Source organism: Nyctereutes procyonoides, unplaced genomic scaffold, assembly GCF_905146905.1.
Source record: "Nyctereutes procyonoides isolate TBG_1078 unplaced genomic scaffold, NYPRO_anot_genome, whole genome shotgun sequence".
Classification (NCBI taxonomy): Eukaryota; Metazoa; Chordata; class Mammalia; order Carnivora; family Canidae; genus Nyctereutes; species Nyctereutes procyonoides.
The window spans coordinates 42,957,278-42,976,307 of NW_026575024.1; the positions used below are offsets into that span (position 1 = coordinate 42,957,278).

The window sequence follows — 19,030 nt, forward strand, 5'->3', positions numbered from 1 at the left end:
GTGGGGGACAGAGGGAGAGGGAGAGAATCTCAGTCAGACTTACTGCTCAGTGCAGAGTCCCACGCAGGGCTGGTCTCATGACTCCAAGATCATGACCCAAACTGAAACCAAGAATCAGAGGCTCAATGGACTGAGCCACGCAGACACCCCCAGAACCTCTCTCTTGACTCTTAGGCCTTGTTTCTTCAAAAAATTTGAGGTTCTGTAGCATATCATAGGCTTTGAGTCCTAGAGTATATGGAGAATGTTATATTCTCCATATATGTTATACATAACGATAGAATGAAAAGGCCAATAATTTTTGAATTCTTGGACTTTTCCAGGAAAAAGACTTCGACCTGGTGGAGCACAGTAGCGGGTTGCCTCAGTGTGGGAAGTCCGATGTTCTTCCGTTCAGGTGCTCAGGAATTTGGAGAACCAGGGTGGTGGAAGCTTGTTCACAACAAGCCTCCAACAATGAAGCCTGAAGGAGAGAAGCTGTCTGCCTCGACTCTGAAAGTAAAAGGTACTCTTGTGAGAGTGGTACAGGATGTGCTGGCCAGGATGAAGTCAAGCAAGTATGAGCTTATGAGACATCCTGCTTGTACTAGGCAAGCCCATCTGCCTCTCTGGAGCTCCTCTATTTGGCCATTTCATTATGGCGTGTTTTGTGTATGCTATAAATAAATATTCTAAAAAATTTTTTATCATTTCCTAATCAAGTGGCTAGTTGTATATGTGCTCCTGAGGTGAGCATTCAAGTTACAAGTTCTGTAAGTTTCCTTTGGTATCAAAAAGGTTCTCTATTTCCAACCTTATTTTGTTTTACAATTTTTAATATGGAAATGTTTGGTTTTTAATTTTTTTTTAAGATTTTATTTTTTTATTCATGAGAGTGCAGAGAGAGGGCAGAGACATAGGCAGAGGGAGAAGCAGGCTCCCTGCAGGGAACCTGATGCGGAACTTGATCCCAGGACCCTGGGATCACGACCTGAGCCAGAGGCAGATGCTTCACCACTGAGCCACACAGGTGCTCTATGGAAATGTTAAACATATACCAATATGAATAGAATAATGTAATGAATCCCTGTGTACCTTTTACCTCACTTTGGCAGTTAACTGCTACCAGTCTCATTTCATTTAGACTCTTGGGTACCTTCCGTCAACCCTCCACCCATCCCACCCATTGGATTATTTAGAAGCAGATCCCAGGCATCAACATTTAATTCTTAAACATCTCAATCTGTTATCTTTAGAAGATAAGGAGTCTTGTAGCCTAACCATGATGCCACTCTCACACTTAAAAAAAAAAAATTAACTCCTTACAGTCACACATTGATCTGATTTTTTTTTTTAAATCTAAAAAGTTTTAGTGAGCAGGATGCCTAGGTGGCTCAGTCTGTTGATCATCTGCCTTGGGCTCAAGTCATGATCCCAGGATCCAGGGATGGAGCCTGGAGCTCTGGGTCTGGCTCCCTCTTACTCTGCCCCTCCCCCTGCTTGTGTGTGCACATGCTCCATTTCTCCTTCTCTCTCAAATAAATGAAAAATAAAATCTTTAAAAAAAAAAAAGGTTTTAGTGAGCTTTAAATTTTTAAAAATATAATTGAGAAAAAAATCAAATAGAATTGAAAAGTAGAAAGCCTGACAATGTCCCCCTCCACCAGAGTAACCACTGCTGTCTCTTGTGAATGCTGTTAAAAATTATCTCTGCATATTTAAGCTTTTTATTTATTTATTTATTTATTTAGAAAAAATAAACTCATACCGTAATATCTGTTCTCTATTGCCTCTTCCCCTCACTTGGATACCCTGGACATCTTTTCAAAGCAGTACATGTAGATCTACCTCCTTTTCTTTTTTTTTTTTTTTCTCATTGTGTCCCTTTGGGTGGTCTTAATATGGTAATATATAATAAGCCATTCCCCTGTTGATGGATGTTTTGGTTACTTCTTCCTCTTTGCTGTTGTTATTTTAAATAATATTACAATTGTACACATTTTTGTGTAAATTATTTGTGATAAATTCGGGAAATGGTTGCTGTTTCAAAGGGTGTATTCATTCAGAATTTTAATTGGTATTGCCAAATTATCCTGCAAAAAGTTGTGGTAAGACTTCTGCCTTACTAGAAATGCATGAAAGTACCCATTTACCCATATTCTTGCCAAACATTACCAATCTTTTTTTTTTTTTTTAAGATTTTATTTATTTATTCACGAGAGACCCAGAGAGAGAGGCAGAGACATAGGCAGAGGGAGGGGAAGCAGACTCCATGCAGGGAGCCCGATGTGGGACTTAATCCCGGAACTTCAGGATCATGCCCTGAGCCAAAGACAGATGCTCAACTGCTGAGCCACCCAGGCATCCCACCAATCTTTTAATATTAACCAGTTTTGATAGGCACAAGATAATATTTATCATTTAAATTTGCATTATCACTTTTTTCTTAAGAAAGCTCTAAGACTTAGTTTAGGTCCATTCATTGACATTTCTCTATTTTGAACATAGTAGTAAGTTCATAATAATAAATTAGCAAAAGAAACTGAAGTTGAAATATTTATTCTTTAAAATTTAGATATTTATTTTTTCCTGGCAGCCTCAAAGCCAACTTTAGATCCCATCATTACTGTTGAGGGCCTTCGAAAACGGGCAAGTCGAAATCCGGTGGAATCTGCCATGGAATTAAAAGAGAAAAGGTCTCGTACTCAGGAAGCAAAGGACATTAGGAGAGCCCAGAAGGAGGCAGCTGGCTTTCTTGACAGGAGTACTTCTTCAACTCCTGTAAAGTTTATAAGCCGTGGCCGCAGGCCAGATGTGATTCTAGAAAAAGGAGAAGTGATTGACTTCTCATCCTTGAGCTCCTCAGACCGCACCCCACTGACCAGCCCATCTCCGTCTCCATCTCTGGATTTCTCTGCCCCTGGGACCCCTGCCTCTCACTCGGCCACACCCAGCTTGCTTTCAGAAGCGGATCTGATTCCAGACGTGATGCCACCACAAGCCTTGTTTCATGGTAAGACTTGTTCTTGCGTCCTTTGCTTTACGTGTGGGCCATGATATCATGCATGCATTTTCATCTTGTGGGCAGTGTGCCCTGCATTCCTTCCTTCCTTAATCTTGATCATACTGTCTTGCCCTCTGTACAGATGATGATGAGATGGAAGGTGATGGGGTCATAGACCCAGGGATGGAGTATGTTCCACCCCCTGCCGGGGCAGCAGCTTCTGGGGCAGTAGTCGGGGGCAGGAAGAAGGTCAGAGCGCCAGAACAGATAAAGCAGGAGGTTGAGAGTGAGGAGGAAAAGCCAGACAGGATGGACATTGACAGTGAAGACACAGACTCCAACACATCTTTGCAAACCAGGGCTCGAGAGAAGAGGAAGCCTCAGCTGGAAAAGGAGAGGAAAGCTAAAGGGCCCAAGTTCACCCCGGTGAGCATCTATGAGGAGAAATTGCTCCTGAAGCGGCTGGAAGCTTGTCCCAGTGCTGTGGCCATGACACCAGAAGCTCGCAGACTGAAGCGGAAATTGATTGTCAGACAAGCAAAAAGAGATAGAGGATTACCACTTTTTGACTTGGATCAGGTTGTTAATGCTGCTCTTCTGTTAGTTGATGGGATTTATGGAGCCAAAGAAGGAGGAGTTTCTAGGCTTCCAGCTGGACAAGCCACATACAGAACGACCTGTCAGGACTTCAGAATCCTTGACCGATACCAGGTAAGACTCTTGGGGGCGCAGTGGAGGTGGGACAGGCAGCACCATGAAGTGTGCACAGCTGTGCTGGGACTTAAAATTCTGAGTGATTCTGAGAGGGAGGGAAAACAGCAAGGGAGAAACATACAAAAATTACTGGGCTTTATTTTTTGAAACTGAATTATTCATTATGAAAACCCCTTAATACATCTGGGTTTGTTTGTTTCCTTTTGGGTGTTCAAGACAGAGCCTTGACATTTTCTTTGCCTCCTCTAGTCCCTGGCGGGGACTGAATTTACACATGGTTTGTGTCATAGCTCTGAGTGACCTTTTTTTTTTTGAGGACATATGATACACCATTCCATATACTGAGCAAGATTGGAGGACACATAAACATCTATGTAGGTCGGAGACAACACATAGAGGTAGATAAGTGCATGTCAGCGCTGCTTGAGAATATCCAGAGGAATCCAAGTCTGTGAGTGCTCCTGGGAATGATTAATTCCACTCAGAACTTCAAGAATATACCTTTCCACAGCACGAACAAGAGGCCTTATTTTCCTGAATCTTTGCTAGCACTTGTTCATAAGCAGCCTTTAACTACTTCAGTTAATCTCATGGCTGTGAAGTGAAATCTTATTTTTTATTTACATGTCATTATTTACAAATGAGTTTAAACATTTTTCATGTTTCCAAGTTGTTTCTGTGTCAGTGAATTGCCTATTTGGATTATTTGCACATTTTTCTGTCTCCTTTGGAAACTAGTGGGCTGTTATTGCCAGTGTTCTGATCTTATTCTGTGATGTACCATGTGTGGAGCTTTTTCTTCTATTGTGTTGGGCATGTGGTGTGTAGGCCTTTTCAATTTGAAACTCTTCTGGAGTTTTCATTTCCTGTCTTCTATTTTCTCTCTCCTGTCTTTTTAGAGCACACCTATTATTTGAATATTTGACCCTCTAGACCAGGGGTCAGCAGGCTTTCTGTAAGGGGGCAGACAGTAAATGGTTCTGGCTTTGCAGGCCATTATACTCTGAGTTGTAACTACTCAGCTCTGCTGTTGTGTGAAAGCCAGATAAAATGGATGGGCGTGACACATTATTTACTACAACAGGCTGGATCTGGCCTATGAGGTACAGTTTGCTGACAACCCCTACTCTAGATGGATCCCTTAATTTTCTTTTTTTCTCCTGTTTTGCATCTTTCCTTTCCTGGGAAGTACTTACCTACCTGCCTGCCTGCATACTAGGGGTGGGTATAGAGGGCCAGGAGCCTACCATTTAGCTGGCAGACTTCCCTGAGCCTCCCGGTTTTCACTCCCACCCTTGGCTGTGTCCAGAAGAGATTCTGGACACTGGGGCATCGGGCAGTCTAGTCTTCTGCCCATGGAGGAAAAGGTCGTTTTTGGATGTGGGCAGTGGGCGTGTAATCGGAGGCTTTAACCTCTTAAGTAAAGAGACTCTCACCCACAGTCCCTTCACCCACTCTCAGTGTTAGCAGGACCCACTGCCTTGCTGCCTTTCCTGAGGCCCTTCATGTAAATCATGCTGTTCCTGGTCTGTCTTCATTGCTGCCTTAGGCTCTGGTTCTCTGGTTTCAGCTGTTTGCCACTTACTCATAGTCTTTTGTTGTAGTCATCTGTTCATTTTTTCTTTGTTCCTGTGGGTTTGTCTTTTTAATGCCTATACTTAATTTTATAAATTGTGAAATGTGTCCAATGACAATAGAAGGATACATAGAACATATCTGTATGATTTATAGATTAATAAAATAAGTGCTTCTGTGTCTATCTCTTGGGTGAAACAGAACATTACAAGCACGTTGGAGCTTCTGTGTACTGCCTACTCCCTCCTCAAAGGAGCCACTCTGAGTTTTTTATGTCACTAAGTAGGAGGCACTGATCTAGCTGTGTAAGGACTTTGCCACTATTAGAGGAAGGCTTTCAGGAGAGGGTAAGCTGAGCAGTGCCTCCAGGTCATTGTTGTAGAGGGAATTGTGCCCTCCCAAAGGACATATTGACATTTCAGCCCCCGGTACCTGTGAGTGTGACCTTGTTTGGAAATCGGGCCTGGGACACCTGGGTGGCTCAGTGGCTGAGTGTCTGCCTTCAGCTCAGAGCATGATCCTGGAGACCCGGGATTCAGTCCCACATCAGGCTCCCTGCATGGAGCCTGCTTCTTCCTCTGCCTGTGTCTCTGCCTTGCTCTGTGTCTCTCATGAATAAATAATACCTTTAAAAAAACAAACAAAAAAAGGAAATTGGGCCTTTGCAGATACAATTAGCTAAGTTTTTTTTTTTTTTTTTTTTGTCATTTAAAAGATTTTCTTTATTCGTGAAAGACACACAGAGAGAGGCACAATTAGCTAAGTTGAGGTCACATTGGAACAGGGTGGACCCTTCATCTAATCTGACTGGTGTCCTTATAAGAAGAGGAGGAGAGACACAGAGACAGACCCAGGGAGGCCACCATGTGATGGCTGAGGCAGAGCAGTGAAGCTACAAGCTAAGGGACATCGAGGATTGGTGGCATCACCAGGAGGTAAGAGAAAGCTTGGAACAGATTCTCCCTTAGAAATTCAGAGAGAGCACCGCCCTGCTGACACCTTGATTTCTGACTTCTGGCCTCTGGAACTATGGAAGAAGTTTGTTGTTTAAGCTACTGGTTTGTGGGCCATTGACCTAGCAGCCTGGGGAAACTCATAGTCATACTCTGGCTCCAGCTTCCATGACCCCTTTCCAGAGAAGTCAGTATCCCAGGTTATTAGGCAGTCCCAGGAAACATGAGGCTTCTTACAGTCTGACCATCAGGCAGGGCTGCTCTGTGTACCACACAGTGTGGCAGAAATCTGGGCAGGGGCAGCAGGGCCCTCTCTTTCTTGCCTCTGGACTGATGTGCTTCCTTCCAGCTTGTAGGAAGCCAGTGTGGTTATTTGTGGGACCCTCTCCTGATCCAGGGAGTGGGCATGGGGGGAATAGAGGAGTTTTAGAGTACATGGTGAAACCCAGCTGAGCACTGATGATATTCTGAGCTACAAGTCCCTGGGTTTAATAGAGGATCCAGTATACCTTATGATCCAGCAGTCATACTACTGGGTATTTACCCAGAAAGTACAGATACACAAACTCAAAGGGCTACGTGTATCCTGATGTTTATTGCAGTATTACTTACAATACCCAAACTATGGAAGCAGCCCAAGTGTCCATTGATAGATGAGTGGGTAAAGAAGATGCGTTTAAAAAAAAAAAAAAAAGAAGATGGGTTTTACAGGTATACATAGGTGTATATAGATACACACACACACAGAGTAGAATATTACTCAGCCATAAGAATGCCATCTTGCCATTTGCAACAACATAGAGAGTTATAATGCTAAGCAAAATAGGTCAGAGAAAGACAAATACCGTATGATTTCACTCATGTGGAATTTAAGAAAAATGAAGGAGCAAAAAAGGTAAATCAAGAAACAGACTTTTTTTTTTAATGATTTTATTTACTCATGAGAGACACAGAGAGAGGCAGAGACATAGGTAGAGGGAGAAGCAGGCTCCTTATGGGGAGCCTGATGCCATACTTGATCCTAGGAACCTGGGATCATGACCTGAGCTGAAGACAGATGCTCAATGACTGAGCCACCCAGGTGCCCAAGAAAAAGATTCTTAATTACAGAGAACACACTACTGCTTGCCAGAGGGGAGGGGGAAATAGAGGATGGGGAACAAGGAAGGCATTTACAGTGAAAAAAAAATAAAATGACAAAACTAAATAAAAGGTGGTGTGCTGCAGCAGGGACTTAAGATGATGGCCTCATTGTGCATGCCCCTCAAGTGACACTTGTCACTCAGTAGTGCTGGTTACACTTTCTCTAGAGAAAGGACCTCCAGACGTCTCTGGGGAGGCAGCCACCCGGCAGTAGGGGGTTGAGGATTTGAGGATGGAACTGCTGTGCACACAGCTTTTACCTGCTCCATATTCTACCACCCCATTTATCCCTAGCTCCAGAGGAGTCTGGTGCTGCTGCAGAGTTTTAGGAGGATGCTGCAGTACAGATTGGTCTGGTTCTCACCTTACCCAAAAACAACTTGGAATTTTGGCTTTAAAGTAGTATTTGTCCATCTGCTTCCCAGATGTTTCTTCCCATGATCTTTCTATTTTTGTGTGCTACTCTTTTTTTTTTTTTTAAGTCTGATTCTGTAGTTTTAGTGGGTTTTTGGGAAGGAATAAAATTGTGTGATTAATCCCCCATCCTGACCTGTGATTTTCATATCATTTTAATGTGGTGACACATAAGAACAGCTATAAACGTATTTGCTCAACCCATACCCTTTCTTGTTTTCAGATAAATACAGTCATAGCTATAAATGTACCTATAATACTGATTTAGCTATGACTTATGACTTTAGATATACAGAATTTTTAAACTGTCTTTTAGTAATTGATTTAATTTCTAATTAAATTACGTTGTGGTCAGAGAAAATAGTGTATATGATGTTGATTCTTTGCTATAAAGAAAGTTACAGGGATCCCTGGGTGGCGCAGTGGTTTAGCGCCGGTCTTTGGCCCAGGCCGCGATCCTGGAGACCCGGGATCGAATCCCACGTCAGGCTCCCGGTGCATGGAGCCTGCTTCTCCCTCTGCCTGTGTCTCTGCCTCTCTCTCTCTCTCTCTGTGACTGTCATAAAAAAAAAAAAAAAAAAAAATTAAAAAAAAAAAAGAAAGTTACATGCTCTATTTTTATTCTTATAGGCCCTAACTCAGGACATATTTTTCTCTATTGAGTTTTTAATAGTATCATGTAGTCTTCCCTCCAAATAGGATATTTTTGCATGCTTTTATCTGTTTTTTTTTCTTTTGTATTTATTTAAATAACAGTAAACCTCACTAACTTGTTTATTACTCTTATGTGAGTACAACGATCATGAGTAGGAACTTGCCTTCTAATATGTCAAAATACATTATAAAATATATTAATTAAAATAATGTGTTATTGGCATAGAAAGTACAATATACATCAATGAAATAAAAATAACCCAAATATGTGTATATGTACACACAGTATAAATGAATATAAGCCTAGATTAATTTCTTGCTAGACTACTTCCTTTAACAATTTTTAAAAATATGGTTGTTTTGAGGTTAATTTTGAATACCTATATGCCTAAAAATACCTTCATTTCACTCTTGTATTTAAATGATAGTGTAGCTGGATATAAAATTGTCATTTTGGTTTTTCCTTCAACATTTTGAAATTATTACTCTATTATATATATAATGTTGCTGAGAGCAGGCCCCTCTGTTGGTCTTATTGTTTCTTTGTAGGTGGTCTCCTATTTTATTCTCCCATACCCTGGAAGCTTTCAGAATTTTGTCTTTGTTTCTAATCTTTAATTCTTTCTGTGCATTTAAAGTATTTTCGGTCTCCTTTATTTTGTTTGACACCACTTCGCCTTCAGTCACAAGTATCTAATATGCTGATTTGTTGACGAAAACCACTAACCTCTATGCTTCAGAGCCAAGTACAGCACAAAGACAGAGTTTGGGATAAAAAAGGAACAATAGTTTTGTTGCTTTACTAGGCAAAGGAGGTTGCAGCAGGCCAAGGTCTTTAAAACTGCGAGCCCGCCCAGAGAAAAGATCTAGCTGGTTTTGACAGGATTTGTGTATGTGCTGCCAGCCTTGTTGGACATGTCTTCAGGATCGTACTGGGTCCCTAAAACAAAAGGCTGAGAAGGGAGGAGGAGAGGTGTGTGGAAGAGAGGGAGAAGGTTACTTTAAAATCGAGCTTCACTGAAGCGTTAGTGCAACCATTTTGATTTTTGTTCAACTTTATGCTTTTCAGCGGTTTCATCTTGACATTTTTTTTTACATTGCTTTTATTTAAGTTCGATTTGCCAACATACAGTATAACACCCAGTGCTCCTCTCATCAAGTGCCCATCACCCAGTTACCCCAACCCCCTTCCCACCTCCCCTTCCACAACCCTTTGTTCATTTCCCAGAGTTAGGAGTCTCTCAGGGTTTGTCTCCCTCACTAATTTTTCCCACTCAGTTTCCTTCCTTTCACTATTTCTTATATTCCACGTACTCATCTTGACATTTATCCTACTTTTGTTCTTTGAACTTTCCGGATTTGTGATTTTGGTGTGGTATCTGATTAATTTGGTGAAATTCTTCATCGTTACTACTTCAGTTATTTCTTTTCCTTTCTCTTCTTTTTCTGGTATTCCTCTTAAGTGTATTTTACACCTTTTGTGGTTGTAACACAGTTTTCGATATTCTGTTTTGGTTTTTTTTTTTTAATTTTTATTTATTTATGATAGTCACACACACACACAGAGAGAGAGAGAGAGAGAGAGAGGCAGAGACACAGGCAGAGGGAGAAGCAGGCTCCATGCACCGGGAGCCCGACGTGGGACTCGATCCCAGGTCTCCAGGATCGCGCCCTGGGCCAAAGGCAGGCGCTAAACCGCTGTGCCACCCAGGGATCCCCCTGTTCTGTCTTTTTTAGTCCTTTTTTCTCTTTGCTTTTCAGTTTTGTAAGTTCCTTTTGACATATTCTCAAGCTCAGAGGTTCTTTCTTCAGCCCTCTCTAGTCTACCGATGAGCCCACCAAAGACGGTTTTTCATTTCTGTTACAACGTTTTTGCTCCCTAGCATTTCTTCTTGATTCTTTCTTAGAATTTCCATAAATTGCCTATCTATTCTTGGGTATTGTCTGCTTTATCCGTTAGAGCCCTTAACATTTTAGTCATAATTGTTTTATATTCCCAGTCTGATAAGTCCAACATCTCTGCCATGTCTGAGTCTGGTTCTGTCTCTTCAGGTGGTGTTTTTTGCCTTTTAGTGTACCTTGTAATTTTTTATTGAACTCCCGAATATGATATCTTGGGTAAAAGGAACTGAAAAGTAAGCCTTGAGTGGTACAGTGGTGAGGTATAGGGTGAGAAGGGTTCTGTGGTCTTATGATTAGTTCTCAGTCTTTTAGTGAACATGTGCCCCTGGGCTGTGACTATCACAGTGATTCTCAGATTTGCCTCCTCAGGTGACATGGAAGGTCTGGTGGGAGCTGGAGGTGGCTAATTCCCTTTCCACAAGTGGGTTAGGCTCTGGTAAAATAGTTTCTCTTGTGGGCAGACCTTGTTAAGAATAAGGGACTCTGACATATTTTCAAAACAGCTACCTTTTCCCTGCCAGAAGTCCAAGGGGATTTTTCTTTGATCCTTACAATGAGAACCTGGTAGAGCTCCTGGAGGTAAAAGTCACAAAAATGTGCCCCCTTCTCCAAGTTTTTTCTTTCTGCATTATCCACACTGTGCCTCCAGCAATTTGTCCATTGCTGGGTAGGTTTTTCTACCCCAGCACTGGTTCCTGGAGGTTTCTACTCTGCTAAGTTATGATTCCCTGTATTCACCTGTTTGTCTTTCTCTGAGATCCCAATTCTCTGATGGGTCTATGAAGAGTGATTTTCAGTTTGTTCAATTTTTTACTTGTTAGGATACAGTGACAACTTCCATTCTCCTTATATGCTGGTTGGGAAACCAGAAGGCCTTTTACATGTTCTTTAATCTGGGAAATTCTTCATCATTGCTTCTTTAAATATATTCCTCTTTTACTTTTTCCCTCTTTTTCTGGACTTCTTATATGGATATTGACACCATTAATTCTTTCATTTATCTCTTCCTTTGCCTCTTTGAAGAGTTCCTCAATCTATCCCTAACTCATTCACTCAGTGCTTTATTTCAGTGATCATGTATTTAATATCCAGTAATGAATAAGAGATTCTTCATAACTATACTCATTCCTGTTCCCAGGTTCCTTTATTATCTTGGAGTCTACTTATGCTTTTTTTTTTTTTAACAGCCTTTTTGAGATACAACTCCCATACCATACAATTCCCCCCATTCAAAGTGTACAGTTTGGTGGTTTCTGCTATATTCACAGAATTGTATAACTATCATCATAATCAATTTTAAAACATTTTCATCACCCTGAATGGTGTAGCTATTACTGGCCAACCCCCCATACCCAGCCCCCATTAATCTATTTTCTACCTTTATGGATTTACCTGTTCTGGACATTTTGCATAAATAAAATCACATAATAAATGATCTTTTCTGACTGTATTCTTTCACTTAGCATGTTTTCAAGATTCATCCATGTTATAGTATATATTAGAACTCCATTCCTTTTTATGGCTACATAACAGCCCATTGTATGGATGCACTACATTTTGTCTATCCACACATCAATTGATGGACACTTGAGTTGTTTCCAGTTTTTGACTCTTGTGAATAGTGCTGCTTGAACATTGGTGTAAACGTCTTCTTGTGGACATAAGTTTTTATTTCTCTTGGGTATATACCTAGGAGTGGGATTCCTCAGTTAAATGGTAACATATTTAACATTTTGAAGAACTGCCAGACTTTTCCAAATTAGCTGCACCATCTTATATTTGCTCCAGCACTTTATGAAGACCTTGACTTCTCCACATGTCATTACCAGGACTTGATACATCTTTTTGATATAGCCATTTTAGCGGGTGTCAAGTGGTATCTCATTGTTGTCTTAGTTTGCACTTCCCTGTTCACTGTTTATTTGCTTTTTAAAAATTCTTAGTTGACTTGTAAATTAATTCTGCCCTTTTCCAGTACAGTTTGTTTACTTTCTTTTGCACTGCTTGTTGACATATCTTGATTTTTTTTCCCTTGTGAATGAATATTCCCTTAGTATAACCAGGTACCTTTGCTGGTATATACACCTGAGGAAAGGGCAAAAGTCTGGTTCTTAGCTTGTCACCCTCTTGGCAGTTTTAAGGCTCTAGCACTATCCTGTTGTGACCCCTCCAGCTGACACTTGCTGGCAAAGTTGATTGGCAAAGATCCATTCAGAGCAGAGCTTGCAAGAGAAAATGGCCTAACTAGGAAGTGCCCCCATCCCTACCTGTGATGGACAGCCTTTCTCTGCACCAGGCTGCCCTTTGCTGCCTCACCTACCCGGCCATCTTCGGTTGCTCCTGGGGTTTCTCACAGCCTTTTTGTTCCATCTTCCCTCACTCTTGTGGCATCTTTCAGGATGGGTTTGGGAAAGGGACCCAGCAGCCCACCTACTGCTCTATTTTGTTTAGAAGTTTGAAGAAACCCATGTAACATTTTCAAAACTGTTTAGCTTTGGGATGCTTCCCTCCTCCTCGCCCCACACCATTTCATCATTCAGCAAACATAAGTTGAGTACTTGAAGTGTGCCACACACTCCTCTAGTTGGGGACACTGCAGTGAATAAGGGCAGAAGGTGCCTGCTAGATGGAGCAGGGAGATACTCCCATGAACAGGAGATGACGGGACTAACTAAATGGGATCATTTCCTGCAAGGTGGATGCGGCAATGGGTGGGAGAGCAGAAGGCAGTAGTATCACTTGGGACAGGGTGCTTGAGGACAGCCTTTCAGTGGAGGTCTCACTTGACCCCATCCTGGTCCACAAGGAGACCCAGATTGAGGAAGGTTCAAGGCAGAAGGCCCAGGTGCACACTGGAAAGCACCAGATAGTTTGGTGTCTGGAGCTGGAGCATGGTGACTGCAGAGGAAGTGGGTGGGAGATGAAGCCACAGAGGTTAACAGGCAGATCCTGCAGTCGCGGGTAAGGACTATGAATTGTAAGGAAGCTGTGTAGGAATTTTGACGAAGGAAAGGGAATTTATTTATTTTTAAAAGAAACATCTAGCTCTGTGTGGAGAATGGTCAATAAGGGGTGAAAGTGGGAGCAGGGAGACTGATGGGGAGCAGTGGTAGTGATCTAAGCTGAAGTCAAGGAGGGGCTAGATGGAAAGAAGTTAGGGTACTAGATAACGTCTATGGAGTTCCACACAACTCCCCCTGAGACATGAACCAAATTGTCTATTATGGGAAAGTGGTTTGTTGGCTGGTGTTTCAGTTATCTTTTGCTGCATTATAAGCCACTCCACAACTGAGAGGCTTAATATTTAAACTTTCTTCTGATTCTGTGGGTTGACTAAGGCTCAACTGGGGGGTGGTTCTATCCCATATGCTGAAGGCTGAGGTCATTCACATGGCTGCCTTGAGCAGGTAGCTGAGTCAGGATTGGAATGACCAGGATGGCTTCCCTTCCTCCAGAGCCCATCTCTGTAGCCTGTAGACATTCATGGCTCCAGCCTGGACACCATGGCAGCTGGACTCAAAGAGACAGAAGGTGGAAGCTGCTGGTCCTCTTAGGGCCTCGGCTCAAGGTCCCAGAGTGTTGGACGCCTTATGATTGGTCTGGCCCACCCAGATTCAAGGGGTGGGAACAGATTCTGCCGCTTGACATGACATGATGAGCCACACGAACCCACAGGCACAGGAAGAAGTGTCGAGGCTGTGTTTGGAAATTTTATGCCTGGCTCTGAATTTCCCTCTGAAACTTACTGGAAAGTCTTAGAAGAATTTCAGAGTCATCCTTTGAAAGTTTTGGTGTCCAGTTGGGGAAAGTAATGAGAGCAAATTATAAAAGAAGGAATTCTTGCTCTCCTGACAACAAAGTTATTTTCTAGGGTAAGGAGCAAACTGACTCTCCCACAACAACTCAAGTTTCTAAACTTCATCCAGGCCTTGGCAAACCACTTTATAAATGTGCCTTTTAATCTTCCATCTGGGCTCTTTGCTATAAAACCTTAATTGCACATGTTCTGTTACTACATGGTGAGGGCCCTGGAGCAGTACTCCCAGAAGCAGGCGTCTCTAGTCAGGCTTCCAGGGTGAAGCCCACCTGTTCTATTAGGACACCCACCTAAGGAACACAGAGCCACCTCCTCATTCAACCCCTGGTAGGGCCTCTCTGCTCTCATGATTTGTCATAGGAATGATAGTCCTACGCCTGTTAAATTTACTCATCGGAATAGAGGCATTTTTTAATAAATCTGTATACAGGGGCAGCTGTAATTGGTCCCTGCTGCTCTGTGGATAACAGAATACTCCTGCAGCAGAACCCACGTTTTTAGTGTGTTAATATCTGATGACTGTGGATTAGAGATGTTATTAGGCAGAATGAAATTTACAGAAACCGTAAATCCAGTGCTCGGTTTTGAATTTCACTCACTTAAATGACTTAAAATCTTTAGCTTAAAAATTTTTTTAATTATTTCAATTTTAAACTGTTAGAACCAAGATTGGTTTTTCATGTCTAATTTTATGTGGTACCTGTGAGGTTTTTATTGAAATCTGAGCGTTCCAAATAAGTAACACAAAAAGGCCTACTTTCTGACACATTAGAATATGTACATACTAATTATCTGAAATCAAACCAATCCTTTCAGTGACTTTATCTTGATATAACCAGCGTTTCTTTCTCCTAGACTGCCTTGCCATCCAGGAAAGGATTTCGGCACCAGACCACTAGGTTTCTATATCGTTTGGTGGGATCAGAAGATATGGCTATAGACCAGAGTATTGTCAGCCCTTACACCTCTCGGATCTTGAAACCTTATATCAGGTATGTGGAAAAGAGCTGTGATGTTGAGTGTGTTGTGAGGAATGCTATTTGTGGCTTCTGCACCCTGGTTTCCCATTGGAGCAAGTCTAGACCAACCCCTGTGAGCAGGCATTGACACAGACTGAGTCTGTGCTCTGTGTTCAGTCTTTTCTTTTGTTTGCTTCAACTATACATTTTTTGCAGAAATGATGGTCCTTTGAAAGAAATATAAAAAGCAGGGTGCCTGGGTGGCTTAGTCAGTTAAGCATCTGCCTTTGGTTCAGGTCAAGATCCCAGAGTCCTGGGATCAAGCCCCATATCAGGCACCACGCTCAGCAGGGAGTCTGTTTGGGATTCTCTCCCTCTGCCCCTCCCCCTGGCTGTGCTCTCCCTCACTCACTCTTTCTCAAATAAAATCTTTTCTTTTTTCTTTTTTTTTTAAGATCTTACTTATTTATTTATGAGTGAGACACGGAGAGAGGCAGAGACATAGGTGGAGAGAGAAGCAGGCTTTCTGCTGGGAGCCTGATGTGGGACTCGATCCCAGGATCATGCCCTGAGCTGAATGCAGATGCTCAACCACTGAGCCACCAAGGCATCCCTCAAATAAAATCTTTAAAAATAAAAATAGAAGAAATTAAAAAGCAAGGATGTTAACTCCATTAGACTTCATTATGAGTATTATACTCATTATTGAGTTTCTTTAAATTTTAAAGTTATATATATTTAGTAGTCTGTGAAATGAAAAAAAAAATCGGAGAGACATCTCAGTTGGGCTCATATTTGAGGGTGATGATGAGTCTCATGGTCTAGGCAGTGCTGTGGAAGCTAAGCTAACTAGAGAGGCCCCTAGTGCTGTCTTGAGAAAGTTGTGTTGTCTTGTTGACCATGCTTTCTCCAGATCACCTGATCCTCTTTGCCCAGCACCGCCATCCCTGGCAGAGCCTGTGAGAGACCACATGCAAGCCTGCCCCAGCAGCCCCGTTGGACCTGCACCCTCCCTCCTCAGGCTCTTTCCTGGGCCAGAGCACGCAGGCTGGAATCAGGCTGCTGTGTGTTCCCTCATTCTGTCCATTAAGGCTCACCAGCACAAGTAGGGTTCCAGAGTACAGGTACAGAGTGCTTTGGTCTGATGCATGTTAATAGAGAGAATTTTATTTTTAAAGTTTTATTTATTTGAGATAGAAAAGAGTGAGAGAGAACATAAGCAGGGAGCAGGGGGAAGGAGAAGCAGAATCCCTACTGAGCAGGAAGCTGGATGCAGAGCTCTATCTCAGGACCCTGGAATTATGACTTGGGCCGAAGGCAGATGTGTAATTGACTGAGCAACCCAGGCACCCCTAACAGCGAATTTTAAATTTCATTCCAGAAAACTGTCAGACTATCAAGTTACCAAGCTGTCTGCCATAGGAAGTAGCACAAGTTAGCTTAAAAATTTCAGGCAGAATAGTTTAGTTGTGAATGACTTGGCTAGGAATAATAACGGGATATTTTTCTTAACTTGAATTTGTTGTTTTCTGTGATCCTGGAGGCGTGACTATGAAACAAAGCCACCCAAACTGCAGCTCCTGTCACAGATTCGTTCCCATCTGCACAGGAGTGACCCTCACTGGATGCCGGAAGCTGAGGCACCTCTTGATTACTGTTATGTCCGGCCAAATCACATCCCAACGATAAACTCTATGTGTCAGGAGTTTTTTTGGCCTGGTATGTTCCCCTTCAAAACTAAGCAAATCAGTGTTTTGTGTAGTTCACTTTATTGATTTTTTTTTTTAATTAATGTATGTCGTGTGATTCTAAAACCTTTACTCATGATTTCATTTAGTTTGTCTCTACTAAGATAGAAATAATAAAATGTAAACACGTTTTTTTTTCCTGAGATCAAAAAGAAGCCAGCCATTAAAGTAATAAATAGTGTTTTTGTATGTTTCTCTTCCCTGTCTCTGCTTCCAGAATAAAAGTTTCAACCTGTTTTGCTTCTACATAAGTTTAGATACCAAATAATGTCTACCAGTGATACACTGGTAGCTTGGGCATGTCTGGACACTTTTGATTTTTTGCTTAATAATTCTGTGATTTTGTTTATTTAGCTATTCCTTGGGGAGAGTGTTAGTACAGCCAAGGCGTTTTTAAAAAGCCAAATACCCCAATTGCAGACTTTGAAAATAAGAGTAAACCCAGTGTGATTTGTCATTTTATCAGCCTCAATATGTTGTCTCTCTGAAGACCCAAGCCACCAAGTAAAGGAATGAATGCATTTTCGTCACTAAATATAAACATGTTCTTTGTGGATCTGCCTTACTGCGCTGCTTTGAAACGCAAGAGAAATATTACATGTCTTCTAGATGTTAGATAAGATATCATCGGGATTAGTGCTGTGTCATCTTTCTTGTCTGATAGTCAGGTAATAGTGCACGTGGTGGTAGAGTTGTGCTCATTCTTTTAGGAGTGGTATGGGGGCCAAAAGGAACATTCCAGAAGCATCTGCTACTTCTGACCTTACTCTGGGTGCCTTCAACATTATGCATACAATTATTTTGTGTTTATCCCCTTTATTGTAAAATGTAGCATTTGTACAAAAGAGCTTGTCAGCTGTATATGTATAAGGTGAAGAACAGGACAGTATGGGCTCTCAGGATCTTTGCTCCCACCCTGGGAAGTCTAGATGTGCAGACACTGAGGCCCATGTTTAGAAAAGTGCCGGCTGACACATGTTGTAGAGGAGGCTAGGTTCACAGCCAGGTATGTCCAGTTCTAGACCTGTGCGCTCTGTGCTACTCACTGTACCCTGCTTCTCTTCTTTTAAAATGTGGACTTAGAAAAAATGGTGTTAGTTTTGATATTTTCTAAAATTCATTTTTATTTTTATGATCTGAAGGTATGTCTATGCATATATCTTCGTTTTCAGTTTTGTTTTTGGTTTTTTGTTTTGGTTTAGTTTTTAGCATGCAGGTGTAGTTGTAAGTACAGACTGAACAGCTTGATGTTCCTTAATTCCAGAAGGCACACAGTTTGACTCTCCAAATATCTCTTTTCCTTAGGCATTGACCTGTCTGAGTGCCTACAGTATCCAGACTTCAGTGTTGTTGTCCTTTATAAAAAAGTCATCATTGCCTTTGGCTTCATGGTACCTGATGTGAAGTACAATGAAGCTTACATTTCATTTCTGTTTGTCCATCCTGAATGGAGAAGAGCAGGGATTGCAACTTTCATGATTTATCATCTGATTCAGGTATGGCATCTGTGCTACCAGCTTACCTCTGGGCTCCCCTGGAAGACTTGGAGGAAGGATGGAGGGATGACGCCAGCTGAGCCTTCCCAGCACAGCCCGACCGAATGGGCAGGCTCGGAAACCCAGTGAGAAAACACCAGTCACCTTCCCTCCTGAGGCTGTTACACACACCAAAAAAATCTTTGCCCCTTTAAAATAAGATCACTGTTCAGGCCCAGGTTTCAAAGAAACCAGTTTGTAAACATGTATAGTAAAAATGAGAAAGTATCAAAAGTGAGACCCCAAAGCACTTGTATGACCCATATTGGTAACTCTTTCTGCTTTTAGAAACACTACTGCCATGGCTATGAGAAGTAGAAGTGGAACTGTGATCTCTAGAGGTCTTTTCTTACTGAGGTATAACTGACCTACAAAACATGCTCATTTCAGCTGTACAGTGTAATGATTTGATATTTGACTATGTTGCAAAGTGATCACCAAGGTGAGTCTAGTTACCATCCATCACCACACATGGTTACAGACACAGTTACAAACTTAGTTACAAACATTTTTTTTCTTGGGATGAGAACTCTTAAGATCTACTCTCTTAGCAACTTTCAAATATACAGTACAGTATTGTGAGCCGCAGTCTGCATGCTGTACGTGACATCCCCAGGATTGACTGCTTTTATA

General features: G+C 41.8%; 1 protein-coding gene across 2 annotated transcripts in view; it reads left to right on the forward strand.

The window, feature by feature from the left end:
• The window catches only part of KAT14 (lysine acetyltransferase 14), a 34,621-nt gene that overhangs the window by 13,099 nt on the left and 2,492 nt on the right, over window positions 1-19,030 (forward strand). The window contains exons 4-10 of one of the 2 annotated variants that reach the window (XR_008661494.1): window positions 324-505; window positions 2,576-2,992; window positions 3,126-3,694; window positions 15,011-15,147; window positions 16,658-16,833; window positions 18,168-18,358; window positions 18,686-18,839. Coding sequence is in view for 1 of the 2 variants with exons in the window: in XM_055302825.1 (XP_055158800.1) it covers window positions 324-505; window positions 2,576-2,992; window positions 3,126-3,694; window positions 15,011-15,147; window positions 16,658-16,833; window positions 18,168-18,358 (1,672 nt within the window). In the remaining variant the exon portion in view is untranslated. The remainder of the gene's footprint in view (window positions 1-323; window positions 506-2,575; window positions 2,993-3,125; window positions 3,695-15,010; window positions 15,148-16,657; window positions 16,834-18,167; window positions 18,359-18,685; window positions 18,840-19,030) is intronic. The other variant, XM_055302825.1, reaches the window with a different exon arrangement.